General features: G+C 36.4%; 1 protein-coding gene across 15 annotated transcripts in view; it reads right to left on the reverse strand.

Annotated features, from left to right (window-relative positions):
* Positions 1 to 14,910, reverse strand: part of SOX6 (SRY-box transcription factor 6) — a 641,322-nt gene that overhangs the window by 65,271 nt on the left and 561,141 nt on the right. For 8 of the 15 annotated variants that reach the window (XM_055355890.2, XM_063710998.1, XM_063710997.1 and 5 more), the window contains 2 exons: positions 11,623 to 11,848; positions 8,447 to 8,634 (listed from right to left, as the gene is read on the reverse strand). In XM_055355890.2, coding sequence (XP_055211865.1) covers positions 8,447 to 8,634; positions 11,623 to 11,848 — 414 coding nt within the window. The remainder of the gene's footprint in view (positions 1 to 8,446; positions 8,635 to 11,622; positions 11,849 to 14,910) is intronic. The other 7 variants (XM_031015782.3, XM_055355891.2, XM_063710999.1 and 4 more) reach the window with 1 other exon arrangement.

Raw genomic sequence — 14,910 nt, forward strand, 5'->3', positions numbered from 1 at the left:
AAAAGAATGCAACAACTATTGACATAGCATTTATGTTGTGTTAGGTATTATAAGTAATCTAGAGATGATTTAAGGAATATGGGAGGATGTGCCTAGGTTATATGCAAATACTATGCCATTTTATATAAGAGTCTTGAGCATCCAGGAATTTTGGGATCTGCAGGGTGGGGAGGTGGGGTCCTGGACCAATTCTCCAAGAGTATTGACAGATGATTGTACTTTATTGAATCATCATAACAAACCCTTGTGCATAGAAACTATGCAAATTAATAGCATTTCTCAGATGGAGATGTTAGGGCCATCTAACTCCAAAGCCTTTGCTCTTATCAACAACCTTAATTAAATGGATGGAAAAGTAGGAAGGAAAGAAAAAAAGAAGGGAAGGTGGAAAGGTGGGAGAGAGAGGAAAAGAAGACTGGGAAAGAGGGAGGAAGGGAGTAAGAACTTATTAAATGCCCAATTTGTACAGAAGATATTTTATTAGGAGGTTGAATATTAAATCATTTAATTCTCAAATCCTGATATTTTTATAGATTGGGAAACTTAAGCTCTGAGATATTAGCATAACAGTGATAAAGCCAGTATTGAACCCTGGTTATCTTTCCACTTCACATGTCTAATACTATGCTTTGTATATAGTAAGTACTTAATACAAATGGAATGAAATTGAAAAAAAGTGTGTCTGTGGAATAAAGTGCTGCAAACAAGTATTCAATGTCAGTCACATTACCTAAACTAAGGCAAATAACTGTAGGTAAAAATGCATCTAAAAGATAAATGAAAGGTCTGTTAAGAAATAGCCCTGCAAAATTACTGAGTTCTCAAACTGAATAGGAACGTTATAGGTACATTCTTAGGTATGTCTGAAGCTTTTGTGAGTACCCAGAGAAGACCTATGTCTCTTCTGAGAAGCTGTTTTGTTTATGTTGTAGAAATACTGTGGCCGTTGTAACACATTTCCTTTTTGCCTGGTTACCAGGAAGCTCACAATCAAGTCTGTGGCCCTCCTTTAGCAATTAGGTAAATATGTATGACAAGAACTTTTGTGCACTTCACTTATCTCAGCTTTACCCTACTTACCTTATTTTCCTATCCTTAATTTTTATTTCCCACAATCTCCTCTCTATTTAGTTTTTATGTTGTTTTACTGCACGCATCACTGCAAACCACCCAAAATTCTTTTTACATCAAGGCAGCGTATAAACACAAATAGTACAACTGTAATGTTTTGCTCCTTAATTCAAACAGAACAAAGCCATTGGTCAATTCTAAACTTTTACTGTGTTTGATCAGTGAAAACTGTTATTAAGGTTAAGGTGAATACAATTAAAACACATAATGCAGGTGTATGTATTACATGATCTAGAATAGCATATATTCAAAGTATCACCTTGGTAATCTCAAAGACCCTTTTAGAGGGTCCACTAGATCAAAACTATTTCCATAATAACTCTAAGACATTGTTTGCCTTATTCATTCTTATTCTCTCTTGAATGTATGATGGAGATTTCCAGAAACTACATGATGATACAATTTGGATGCAAAAGCAGATACCAGAATCAAGCAGTATTCTAATAAATCAGACATTAAAGAGATTCATGAAAATGTAAAGCAAAACCATTCTTCTATTTTTTTACTTTGAAAATATAGTTAATACTAAAAAATGATATTTATATAACTATCTAATTGATTTGTTATTGTTATCTTAAACATTTTTTGATGTTTTAGTTTTAATATTTAATAAGACAAATATTGGTTGATAAGTCCCACATAAATCAAAACTCTTCAGGGTCTTTGATAATTTTTAAGAGTGTAAAAGGCCCCTGAGACCAAAAAAGTTGAGAACAGCTGGTCTGGAAGGATTAAGAGATTACATCTAGAAGAGATTAGATCTAGAAGGATTAAGGATTAGAAACTATCTGCCATAATGGGAGGTTAGGTCTATAAAATCCTCATAATTAGTAAGTTTGCTCCATACATAACAAAACCAACAACTCTTTCACAGAATGTATGCAACATTATTAACTGAATATATCGAATTTTAGCCATTTCATTGAGAGATACATTAACTAGAGGTGGCCTTTTGACTAAAACATGTATAAATAAAACTCAAGGCTTTACATTTATTCCTACACCCACACCTATCCCTAGGAAGGATCTTGAACTTGTACACTTATATATAAATTCTCACCATTTTTTTCCTGTTTAAAGTACAGAGAAGAAAAGAGCCAAACAAGTTTGTTGTTGTTTTTTATGAGTTTGGCCCTTTAAGCTAGTAGCTAGGCAACCAATCAAGTAGTCCTGACAACAGAAAGAAAAAGAACTTAATGATTACATTCAGCCAGGAGCCTACATACAGAACTTCATAGTTGTCCAATGTTATTAATTCAAATGTAAAATCCAACATTAATAAAACTTACCTTGCTTTTCTCTAATTTTATAGCACTTTTGATCTGTGTATGTTCTTCTAAAAAAACACTATCACAAGTATAAATATAGCTATTCATTTCAAAGAAATATGTATGAAGCACATATATCTAGATAGACTTCTTTAGCTCATAATTTTAGCATTCACTTCATTAAATTGATGTTTGAAACTCAGATGTGTGTCTTGTTTTAGATTTTAAGTAAAATTGCACTATCAATCTCACAGAGATGTAGGGAACAAATGAGATGATGGAAAGGAAATGCTGGAGTAAAGTGATCCAGAGCTGGTCTTAGTTTCTTCATCTGTGAAACAAGGACAGTAATACCGACACCCCTGAATTTGGAAAGGTTCAAGAGCGAATATATACGTAATAATATATTTGGAGCATAGAAAGCAGTATAAAAATATTCATTGTCGTGACATAAAGAAAGAGTAGTACACAAATGTTTTTTAAACAGTGACTACTGCTCTGCTTTGCAAATGAGAATTACAATTAGAATTTCTTCCCTTACTGCAAAAATCTCTAATGTGCCCCGCATTCTTCATAGTACAAGTTGTTGTCTTGAGAATAGGTTGACATAGAAAAGCAACACAAACATGTTAGTCAACTGCTCACAAAAATGACAATCCTGATTAATTAGGACTATATATGCCTTTGAAAACAACCAAACCTCACTAGTCTGTGAGCTATAGAAGGAGCTCATTCATTCCCAACACACTTTGCTAAATAATTTTCTCACAAGCCCCTTTCACTTACTGCTGTACAGCTATATTGATCCTCTGTCTAAATTTATCCTGTCATGCAATAATGAATACCTGAATCAATTGTATGAATAACAAGGAGCTATGGTAATTGACAATGCGAAGCAGAAGATGTCCAGTATGTTTTTCTTTTCCAATAAAAGGGGGCAGTATTACATCAGTGTAATACTGATGTACTATTCTGATATTTTCGAAACATATGGGTGAAATGCAAGAATCTACACTTTCAAAAAAATGAACAATGGCTTCTTAAATAAATGGGAACAAGTTTACAATGTGCCCCAATGATTAGATATTGTTTTCCTATTTAATTCACTGAAAAATATCATTTGGGTATAAGAAATGTAAATAGCTATCAAGAATCAGGTCAAGCTTTTCTAAAAATATTATAGATTAAAATTCTGCTTTTGTGGAAATATATTAAAGAATACATTAAATAAGTAGGAACAAAAGCTCACTAGCACACTAACATAATCAAATTTGAGTATTATTATCATATTGGCTTTAGCCAGATCCTAGCAGGTAGCTAGTTTATACAAGTTACTCCAAAAATGAAAAAGAAATATGCATATCCTGACTTTGTAAGAAGCTGCCTGTTAGAATCTAACTAGCCTTTTTTTCTCTTTTAACACATTTTGGATCCAAGGACCAATAGGTTGACTCATTCACCAGTGGAGACTATCAAAGAAAGAAAAATTTAAAAACTAAACAACAGATTTGACAAGCTGCCTGCCATCTGAAAGTGAGAAAGAATGTGATATTAATTGAGCATCTTCTGAGCAAGTTATATGCTGTACATATGCTTTTCTTCAAAACATCCCTTCAAGAAAATGGTAATTATCTCCATTTTATAGAAATGATCATTGAGACTCAGAGAGGTTAAATAATTTACTTAAGTAACACAGTTAGAAAATAGCACAGGGAGAACTGAGACCCAGGATTAATCAACTCTAAAATCCATGTTCTTTGTAATCTACATGTAGTCTGTCTTTCCATGACTGCTGCTGGTCTAGCCACCTCTTTTGTTTCTTTGTCTATACCAGCACCATTCAATCCTCTATTTCCTGACTGGTAGCTTTCCAGCGCCAGCAGCAACGGATACCATGGCAGGAAAGAATACCCTACCCAGATAGAAGGTGACAAGTATAGAGAAAGCAGGGAGCTAAATGCTTTTCTGCTTCGCTGTTTTTATTTATTACCTGCTTTATTTCATCAAAGCTTTGAGATTGCCAATGTAAAATGTAAGATATCATAGGAAATTAATAAATGAATCTGGTATTGTTCTATAAGTGGAAATACAATTAACTAGGAATCAGGAAAGCTGAGATTTAATTTCTGTCCTGCTACAAATACACTATGACTGTGGGTAAGTCCTTTTCTCTCTCTAGGTTTCAGTTTTCCCATATGCAAATCGAAGTGATTGAACTTGATCAAATGTAATGCTCCCTCCAATTATTTTACTCTACAGTTTTAATTCTACCCATATACTTCAGAGGCAAGTAAAGTGTGATAATAGTGTCCACTGTAGCTCACTTTGACACCTGATGAGGTCAAGTATTTTTCTCAAGTGATTCCCAGATAAGGAAGTGAATAGCAGCTCAGGACACGTGTACAGATGTGTAATCTGACTTTTCATGTGCAGTTGTGATCAGTAGGTAATCAGTCTACTGGCTCACATAATACCTACGCAGGAAAGCATTCCAACCAATGCTTTCACTGAGTCAGCATTCAAACATCAAGAAGGTCAGAGAGTTACAGAACATACTTTAACATCTACCCCTTCATTAAAAAGGCCCACCCTGCCTTGCCTGTCTTCTTGCCAGATGCCCTTAGCTTAGCTCTGAGGAGACTTAGAAGCAGCCTAATTAAAATTCTGTTATGTATTGTCATGACTAAAATACTCTCTATCTTAGAGATGTCAAAACAACAAAATTTGGTAAGCAATTAGGCTATAGTATGATCTAATTGCACTGGTACTTAGACTGGGGTGAAGATGGCTGGTGTTCTTTGTGTGGAAAGCTACAACCCAGGGCGGTAACTTAGACATCTGCTGGCAGGACACTGACAATTCATGCACAGAAGCTATGTTGAAATGATGGAGCAGAATAGCTCGTAAGGTGCCGTTACAGTCTATTGTCCCTACAATGTATATATTTAACAGATCCTAAATACCCCGTGACACATCGACACAGTCGACAACGACTCCATTGGTGCCGTTCTGGCCAATCAAGTCAATAAGGTTTCATTTTAAAGTGCCAAAATAGGGATTTACCCAATACAGTGAGACCCATCATGAGTAAACATGTAATCATATGGACACATATATGATTCTATAAGTACTGTAAAGACATAAGCATCCCTATGCCTATTAGTAAGTGTTGGCCCACATTTATGATATATACAAAGACTGGCTTGTATACATCTAATATTACTAAATGTAACAAGCCACAGTGGACACTGATGTGCAGCGCAGATCCCCCCCTGCTTCAGGACTGGAAGATTTATTCCCTCAGCTGCTGGAAATGCTGTTGGTAGCTAGCCCTTGGCTGTCGGCCCTCTTCAGCATTGCCTTAGCTGGAGAGAGTCACCTCACTCAAGGTCATGTCCTCTTCCCATGGCGTCACTTATCCAATGACTGGTTGATGCAGGGGTACAAAAGCTCACACTCTCACCCCAACTTAGGACAATTCTGAATGGCCATGGCAGCCTGGAAGCTTCCTATGAGGTTGCTAGAGACCCTAGTTGAGACTGCACCAGAGCACAACCTCTCCCTCTGCACAGTCCTGGGTTTTTATAAAAAATTAAAACTTGTTTATTTTTTAGAGATGGGGTCTCACTATGCTGTACAGGCTTTTGTCTTCTCCCTTCCCTTAGCAATCCTAAAAGCACTCCCTAATAAACCTGCATGCTGATCTTCATCTCATGACCTGTTTCCCAGGAAACCCAAATCTGTGCCACATTCCTCTGCAAAGAGTGTCCAAATGAGTGAGAGAAGAGGTATGCTTAATAAACTATAAGGTTTTATGTCAGCAACACCACAAAAAATTACCTACAACTGTATTATGAGCTACAAAGAACAAATTCATAAATCTAATGGATAGATCTTATATTTAAGGAAACAGATTATTCCAACATGAATAACTTTGAAGAGAGTTAAACTGAATTTGTCATAATTCATTTTCCAGTTTAATTGCACATTATACATTAATATTTACCCTCTTTGGCTCAGAAGAAAATCTGATGCTCAGAAGAAAAAGTAGTGCCCCATGGAACCCCATAAAATTAAGACTGATATTTTGATTATAAGAAAGCCAAAGCTACCATCACAGGAATCCATTAGTGCTGTCCTTCATTTATTCTTCTGACTTGAACTAATCTAGCAAGCAGTCATACATACTGATTCTAGATACTAAACAAAGCCTACAAGAATCACAAAATATATGTGCAAAACAGTAACATTATGCAGGAGAGAGATCATGTTAAGGAGAGCTCATGAACACAACATCCCTAGTAATGAACTTTTCCCGTGCCCCAAATTCAACCCCAGTAAGGTTGTCTACTGAGAAAACAGCTACCTTCAACTTGGAAACCAGGGTTTTCTGGTTCCATTGAAACAATTTTGCAGCTTACCTTCTGGGACTCAGTTATATTCAGTGTGATATGTTTTAGGTCAAGTTCAAATTTATCTATCTATCTATCTATCTATCTATCTATCTATCTATCTATCTATCTATCTATCATCTATGTATCTATCTTAACCTCATCTCTCATCCCTCTCCCATGTTTTCCAAAGCAAAATAAAGTTTTATCCTTTTAAACTTCAGACTTTTCCCTCCCAAATGAATTTAAAAAGTCAATGAGAAATACTTAAAATACTTAAAATACTTAAAATAGTGTCTAAGCTTGAACTTCAACAGATAATACAAATTCAACAATATAGGGTACTACGGAGATAATTTTTGTGTCCCCTCAGAATCCCTTATCTTGAATCCCCAATCTGCAATGTGATGGTCACTGGAGGTGGGTCTTTGGGAGGCAATTAGGTTTAGATGAGGTTATGAGGGTAGAGCCCCCATGATCAGATTAGTACCCTTCTATCAGAATAATCAGAATTTTTCACCCAGTCTACTAATAGCCTCTCAACCAGTCTCCCTCTTTCCATTCTTAACCTCCTATATAGTCCAATCTTGCACAGTAGGCAGAATGATCCTTTTATATGTAAATCAGATCATGTCAATGTCCTGGACAAAATCAGTCTAGGGATTCCCATCACACTCAGAATAAAATGAAAAGCCTTTCCAGGGTGTACCAGGTCATAATAAGCTCTGCCCAGTCTATCACTTTTACTTTATGATCCCCGGCTGTGCCGTCTCTTGTGCCATTCCTGCCACACTGGCCTCCTTGGTGCTGGTCTAATCCTCCAAGGGCCTGCATGTTCATCATTCCCAGTGCCTGGAATGCCCCTGCTCCTGCCTTTCATATGGCCTGGACTGTTGCTTCATTCAGATGTCAATGTCACTTCCTCAGAGAGTCCTTACCACTTCATCTAACATGCCAGCCCTATAACACCCTATTCCTTTAACTTGCTTCTATTTTTTCTCATGGCATTTATTGACTTCCTGCCATTACATTTTCTATTTAATTGTTTATTTCTTCATTGTCTGTGTTCTCCTATTAGAATATAAGCTCTAGGAAAGCAGGTATCTTTGTCAGATTTGCTCACTGCTGTATCTCCAGTGCCTAGAACAGAGTCCATCATAGAATAAACAATGAATAATTTGCTGGATCAAAAACTAAATGAATGCAATTTGCAAATTGCTTTGTTTTGCTTCATTTTTTGTCCTGGTTGACAGGAAGTTTAGTATTACATTTAATGGTGAGTCATGGTAACATATTAGTCTTCATTGTAAACACGTATGTGTCTTCCTTTTTTAATATTCTGGTACTCTACTTTTATTCTAATAACATCATACATCTCCTTTATTTTAAGATACATCTATTTCAGAATGTGACAGAAAAACACCAATAGGCAGGTAGGTTGGGAGGCAACTTACACTGGGTGGGAAAGGGCGTATTTGTTAATCAACAATAATGCTTACAGATGCTACATGACAGATTTCAGTAAAGTACAAGACAGCCCTCAAGCTGGAAGCCCAAATCTATGGCTGCAGGTTGATACCTGGGAGCCTGGAAAGAACCAGATGAGAGTGAGCCAATAAGTCTAGCAGATCCAGTGACACAAGGAAGCAGTTTTACCTTTTCATTCCTGCAGTTGTTCAGCCCCATATTATTTATGGAGGACAGTTTCCCGTCAACACCATGTGGCTGTTGCTGCTGTTGCTCCCGCTGGATCTGCTCTCGCATCTTCCGCGCCTCCTGAATGGCTTTCATCACTGTATCCTGATCCCCAAAAAGGGCAGGGGAGTTGAGACTAGACAGGATATCTGCATACACAGGATGCATTATTAGAGGCTTGTGAGGTCAGACTCCTAAGAAGTACTACTACTATCCCCTCCCCTGTAGAAAGCTGCATTCTCTGAACAAGGAAGGGGTGCACATTTGCTATTTTTTAAACTATACGATAATATGCATAGAACACAGAGCCAAGGCAACCAAGCTGTGCTGGGTTCTTTTAGCCCTTGGAGAAAACCCCAGCACTCCAGCCTACCTGGGTTCTGTCTACCCACCTCCTCACAGACTACAGTTCCTAGACTCCAATTGTATACATATTGGGGGAAGGTATTTGCTCTGCCTGTATGTACAATTGGTGCACAATGTTGCCTCTTCTGTGGGGAAATTATGGGGAGGAAGGGGTTGAGGAGTGGGCAGGAGGCAGAGATGTTTGTCCAGGCTACCCATTATAGTTGCTGTGATAATACAACACAGTCGCTTCTGGCCCGCAGAAAAAATAAAAAAATCTGTGAGGCCACATGTGTACTTTAGTGATATCTGTATCTGTGTGTTCATATGTCCACTGCAGGAAAGAGGGGGCGGAAGGAATTCACCGTACTCTCCAGTACCCCAGTTGCTGGCTGGTTAATGAAGCATTCTTCTCATCAGGCTGCCTCAGTTATTTACCAAGAGAATGACAACCCATTCCCCACCCCCAGCTCGAACACCCACTGTGATCAGCTCCCTCTCTTCATGACAATGAGGCGATATGTGTGGGACTGGTTTTCGCATAACTACAAAGCTTCAAAAAAAAAGTGAGAATAAATATTTACTTCCAGTGTATTTCATGCAACACAGAAGGAAAATCTTCAATATTAAACTGACTTATTTCCAACAATATCTTGCATTTTACTGTGGGTAAAATGAATACTTTGAATAAGATTTTCCAATTTTAGACAAAAAGAGGGCAATTTTTTGATGATAGATAGGTTTCATCTGCTGTGACAAATGTTAGTGTGATCCACTTGCTTGAGGGCTCGTATAATCATTTCATAGCGTGTGTATGTGTGTGTGTATACACCTCACATAGGCAGGACAGAAGAAATGAGTGTAGAATCAAGCTCATACTGGATGTCTGATGTGTACAATGCATGTGCATATGCATTTGAGTTTGGAAAAAATTCCCAAGCTATCCATGGAATTTTTTTTAAGTTAGTCACTTTTTGGTCCCACAGCTTTTATTTTGGAGCTTTTCTGGTAAAAAGGACATTTCTATCCAATATCACCTGGACGAGAGTGCTGTTCAAACATAGGTGCTATTACTTCAGCCCATTTCTAGCTCATGATCTAAGAAATATGCTCTGCTGAGTAGAGTTCCATAAAAGCAGGGTCTGTGACTCAGTCATCTCTGTCCCTCATGATACTCAGGACAGCAAACAAATGCTTTCCAAACAATTTCAGAGCGAATTCTAGGAGGGCTATTTCAAGGTCAACTCTATAATTTATCTTCTTGTTGGCTTTCTTCCCTCATCTCACAACTTCCAAAAATCCGGCCAAGGGGCATTCATATTCACATGCTGGAAATGATTTAATTCTATCTTCTATATGGATATCACTAACTTGGCATGAAAACTTTCAGGTCCCAAAAAAGGCATCCTTACTCAAAATGAGAATATGCTTCTGTAGAGATCCAATATTCCAAAATTCATTGAGGAAGATTAACATCTCACTATCAGAAGATTCACTTAGACTCAGCACAATTTAGCAAATATTCTAACTGTGAGTTTACAAAAAGAACACTTGAGTAACATGTGAGAGGACCTGGATTCTAGTCCTGTCTCTGCTAATTAACAGCTGCAGGAGTGTGGGCAACTCATTCTACCTGTAAGAACCACAATGTATGTATTTGTCCAATGAGCGTAATAATATACTATCTAACTCATAAGATTATTGTGAAACATCAAATCAGATAAAGTAGGCAAGAATGTTTTTTAAGCTGTTAATGGCTATTCTTATACATTATTTTATCTATTGAAATAAGCATTTTAGACTTCAGGACTCAATAATACAAGGAAGGTAATCTGAAGAAATGCTAGGTCTTGTCCCTTTAATCTTTAAATCTGTTTCTGTTTGGAAATTAAGTCTCTTAATTTCCAAAGAGTATAACAAATTAAGAGACTTAATTTCCAAACAAAGAGTACAGTAACAATAATGGTAATGCTTATTTGGCACTGTCTTACTGACAACTGCTTTCACATTTATTGTTTCATCCCACTTATATATGTACATGTATTGATAATCATTCATTCTAGTCTTTTTAAATTGAATGCCTTCTAGGTTCTAAACTGCACTAGACATTTAATGTGCATTTTTCTGTTTTAATCCTCATAATAACCTATGAGCTAGTAATACTAGGAAACTGAACTTGAAAATATTAAATAACTTTCTTGGGGTCACATAGCTAGAAAATGAAGGCTCTCTGTCCAAGCCTGCCTCATGCCAAAACCCATGTTTTTTCCTCCATACTTTTCACATAGGGCTATGAATATTCCTAGAGATACTTGGCCATATATGGGGGAGTATAAGGAGCCAGACATTACGACATCTTTTCCTACATATCAATAGTATTTCATATGTGTTCTTGAAGTGTGTCATTCACATTTGTTTTAATGCAAAAGTAATATGGGATAAGATGTAAAATTCACATATACTTTGATAGAAGATAAAAATTTCAAATAAATTTTGGTCTTTTGAAAGGTTGCTTTGAAGCCAGGTCCTATGTCCCTGAAAAATTATTTCAGTGTCAAAGCACTGACCATATATAGAAGTTCCTAAGTCTATGATTTGCTGGATCGAACTCATTATCATCTAAAGAATCCATCCCAGCAGGATTTATATTACGACCTTTTCCAAAAGTTCTAATAAAAGAAGATACTAAATTGGGTTATGTTTCAGTAGAAAAGATAAGAGTATTATCTTTTACTAAGGAGCACTTTGGAAACAAGTATCAGTCGTAACTAAACAGGTTTGCTTTCTTTTACCTAATTCGTAAGTCTCTTCCTGGTGTTGACTTTTCCATTTACCTAAAGAGGATCCTCTTCCCAGGCTTCCTCCAATGGGGCTAGGGATGCTGCTTTTGTTTGGCAGATTGACAGGGCTGGTTTTGCTGGCTGGGAAGAGGTTCTGGGTGGGAGACGTTGGGGACTTTACAGGCTCTGCTGTCTTGGGTCGGGATGAGAGATTCAGAGGCTGTGCTGCTGCTTCATCCTACAAGAGTTTAATGTAAATAATTATTTTTACAAAAGACAAATGAAGCACATTATCACTTAGTAAGCCACAGTTATTTTACACCTCAGAGACAATGCCGCATTCTCCTACAATAATAACAAAAGAAGCTAATTATCTACCTCCTTGAAGATTCATCAGAAGGAAACCTCATTAATTTCCCTGTGTTATGCTTCTATTTACATTAACTGTGTAGTTGGATCATTCCTTTTGCCAAATTAAAATCTGAATTAGCTCACATTACAGCTTAATTTCCTAATGTGTTTTCAGGGATCTAAATTAACCTAGGGCATTTACAAAGAATTATTTAAAATTTCAGCAGCTCTGTAGTGCTTTTGTGTTACTCTCTCTGAAAAGTTCTTGTAGCTATAAATAGTCTCTGCAGCTAATTTCTTAATATATATTTTAAATCAAACAATTGCAAGCACTTTAAAAATGGAAACATGGAAAGCCTTCTTCTGATGTACTAGGCCCCTGCCCAGGGAGCCACATGCCACAACACGGCTTCTATGTGGCTTTCTGGGTGTGGGCACTCTTCATGGTCTATATTCTGGTCTCTATTCATGTTTAAAATTAATTTTTGCAAAGACCAAGGATAGATTATAATTATGTTACACATACTATGCTATATGCAATTTATTTTTCATGTTTAAAGTGATGTTTCTTTATATGCTTTTCTACATATATTTACAGAATGTCTATTTTAAGATACATGTCCTTCTTCACTGAGACAGTATTCAAATATCTGGCTTGTAACTGTAGTTCATCCAGGAGCTTGAAAGCTAAGCTCCTTCCTTTATTTTGTCTCATTCATCCTGCCATAAAATACTTGAAATAACACTTTCATCATCCTAGAAATTTAGTTATAATATGAGCATATTTATTTAAATGTTCAGTTTTAAGATCTGCATTATTGTGTTCTAAAATAAAATTGTCAGCAAATGTTAACTCCTACTTTGCTTTTAAGAAGGCAAAGAGAACTAGCTTTTAATGCCGTTGTTTAAAAGACCCAATAGAGTTTGGTAACAGAACATTTTCCCCCTTAGTAACCATGTGACCTTGCTGGGGCTCAATTTCTTCATCTGTGAAAAGAGGGTCTGATACTAGATGATCTCTAAGGTCTCTTCCAGTACTAATATCATTGATTAAGGGGGAACAGAAAGAGAGGCCAGAAAATACTACTTGAGAAGGAGGATTAGAAAGAGAAAATAAAAACAGCATGCGCAAAGAAGCAATTATATACCAAGCACGTACTAAGCATTTTCATATACTAGTTCATTTAACTGTCAATAACTATGAGCCTGGCCAGTATTATTCTAAATTTACAAATAGGAAAATGGAGGTCAGAATGACAAAATCGCTTGTCTAAGGCCATATAACGGGGGAAAGAATTTAAATTCTAATTTATTGGACTCCAAATTTCAGGCCCCTTTTCTACTGAACTACCAGAGAAAATAAGTCTATTGTTTGATAATATAGTGATGCCACAGATTTTTTTGTGTGTGTTCATAGGGAAAAGGCAATTTGTCACATACGTTGCAATGTACGTTTATGTATATTTATACATAGGACAGGTTCTCAAGCAACATGGTTACATCCATTATGAATGTCAAAATTATCTTATGTAGTTAATTTCAATTTACTTCCCTTTGCTCTTTATTCAAAGGATGTTTGAACTAGTTTGTTCCTTTACTCACATCTAAATAATAGGGATTTATATGCTAGGTGTTTACTTAATTTTCTCCATGTTTCTTTTATTTGCGGCTCACTGAGCTTCTAAAAAATCTAAATTTAAAGTTTTGATCAAATTTGGAACATTTTCAGTAATTACTTCTTCAAATCCAATTTTCTCTTTCTTCCTTTTCTTTCTGGGCCTCCAATTGCATACATTAGTCTATTCGATGTTGCCCCACAGTACTGACCAGTCTTTTTTCTATGCCTTTCATTTTGGATAATTTTATTGTTATGTCTTCAAGTTCACTAATCTTTTCTTCTGAAATGTCTAAGCTGTTGCTAAACCCATCTAGTATATATATATATATTTTTAATCTCAAACACTGTATTGTTCATCTGTAGACATTTGATTTAGGTTTTTCATGTCTTGCTTTATCATGCTCATGTTTTCCTCTATCTTCTTGAACATATGGAGTTTATTACATCTTTTTTAACTTTGAAATACTCTAATTTTTTACTTAGTTTTATAATTCAGTAATTGCCACTTTAACCAATAATACCACTGGGCATGGCTATCACCTACCAACTCCCAATTAAGTGAATCCCTTTCCACCATGGCAGAACTCTTGGTCCTCACAGCCTGCCCTGGCCTGACAACTTTGTGCTAACCAAACCTGGTAGAAGGGGAAATAACAATAGCCCTAGGCCAGAATGTCACAGACCCCCACTATTCTTACATATAAGAGGCATAAATATTTTCTCAGATTGTATATAACTTTGGTCATTTTTAAGAATGCCAAAATCACTGTTTTTGTCAGTTTTGTCCAGCTTTATAGGTGATTTTTCAGGAAGGCAGATGCTTATCTCATTTGGCTCTAGTTGCAAGTCTCTTATAATAGTTGTTTTTACTTTCTTACCTACTAATTCTATCATCTGTGTCATTTTGGGGTCTATTTCTATTGATTGATTTTTCTCATTATTCATATATTTTGCTGCTTTGCAAGCCTGATATTTATTGAATGGATGCTACACATTGTAAATTTTACCTTCTGGAGTGACGAAGTTTCTGTATTTCTTTAAATATTTGAAAACTTTATTCTGAGACACAGAACAATTTGATCCCTTTCTAGACTTACTTCTAAGCATTTTTAGGCAAGGTCAGAACAGCCACTAAGTAGGGGTAATTTTTCCCCAGTACTGAGGTAATACCCTTCTGGGGAATCTACTTGATGCCCATGTGTCAGGAGGTCTTTCCATTCTGGCTATTTCTGGTCCTTTGTGAATCTTGCAGCTGTTTTGTTTGCTACATTCTGGTGTTTCCCCTTACCTCAGGTTGTTTCTTTCATGCATGTGCTGATCAGTACTCAGCT

Source organism: Gorilla gorilla, chromosome 9 (genome assembly GCF_029281585.2).
Source record: "Gorilla gorilla gorilla isolate KB3781 chromosome 9, NHGRI_mGorGor1-v2.1_pri, whole genome shotgun sequence".
NCBI classification, from domain to species: Eukaryota; Metazoa; Chordata; class Mammalia; order Primates; family Hominidae; genus Gorilla; species Gorilla gorilla.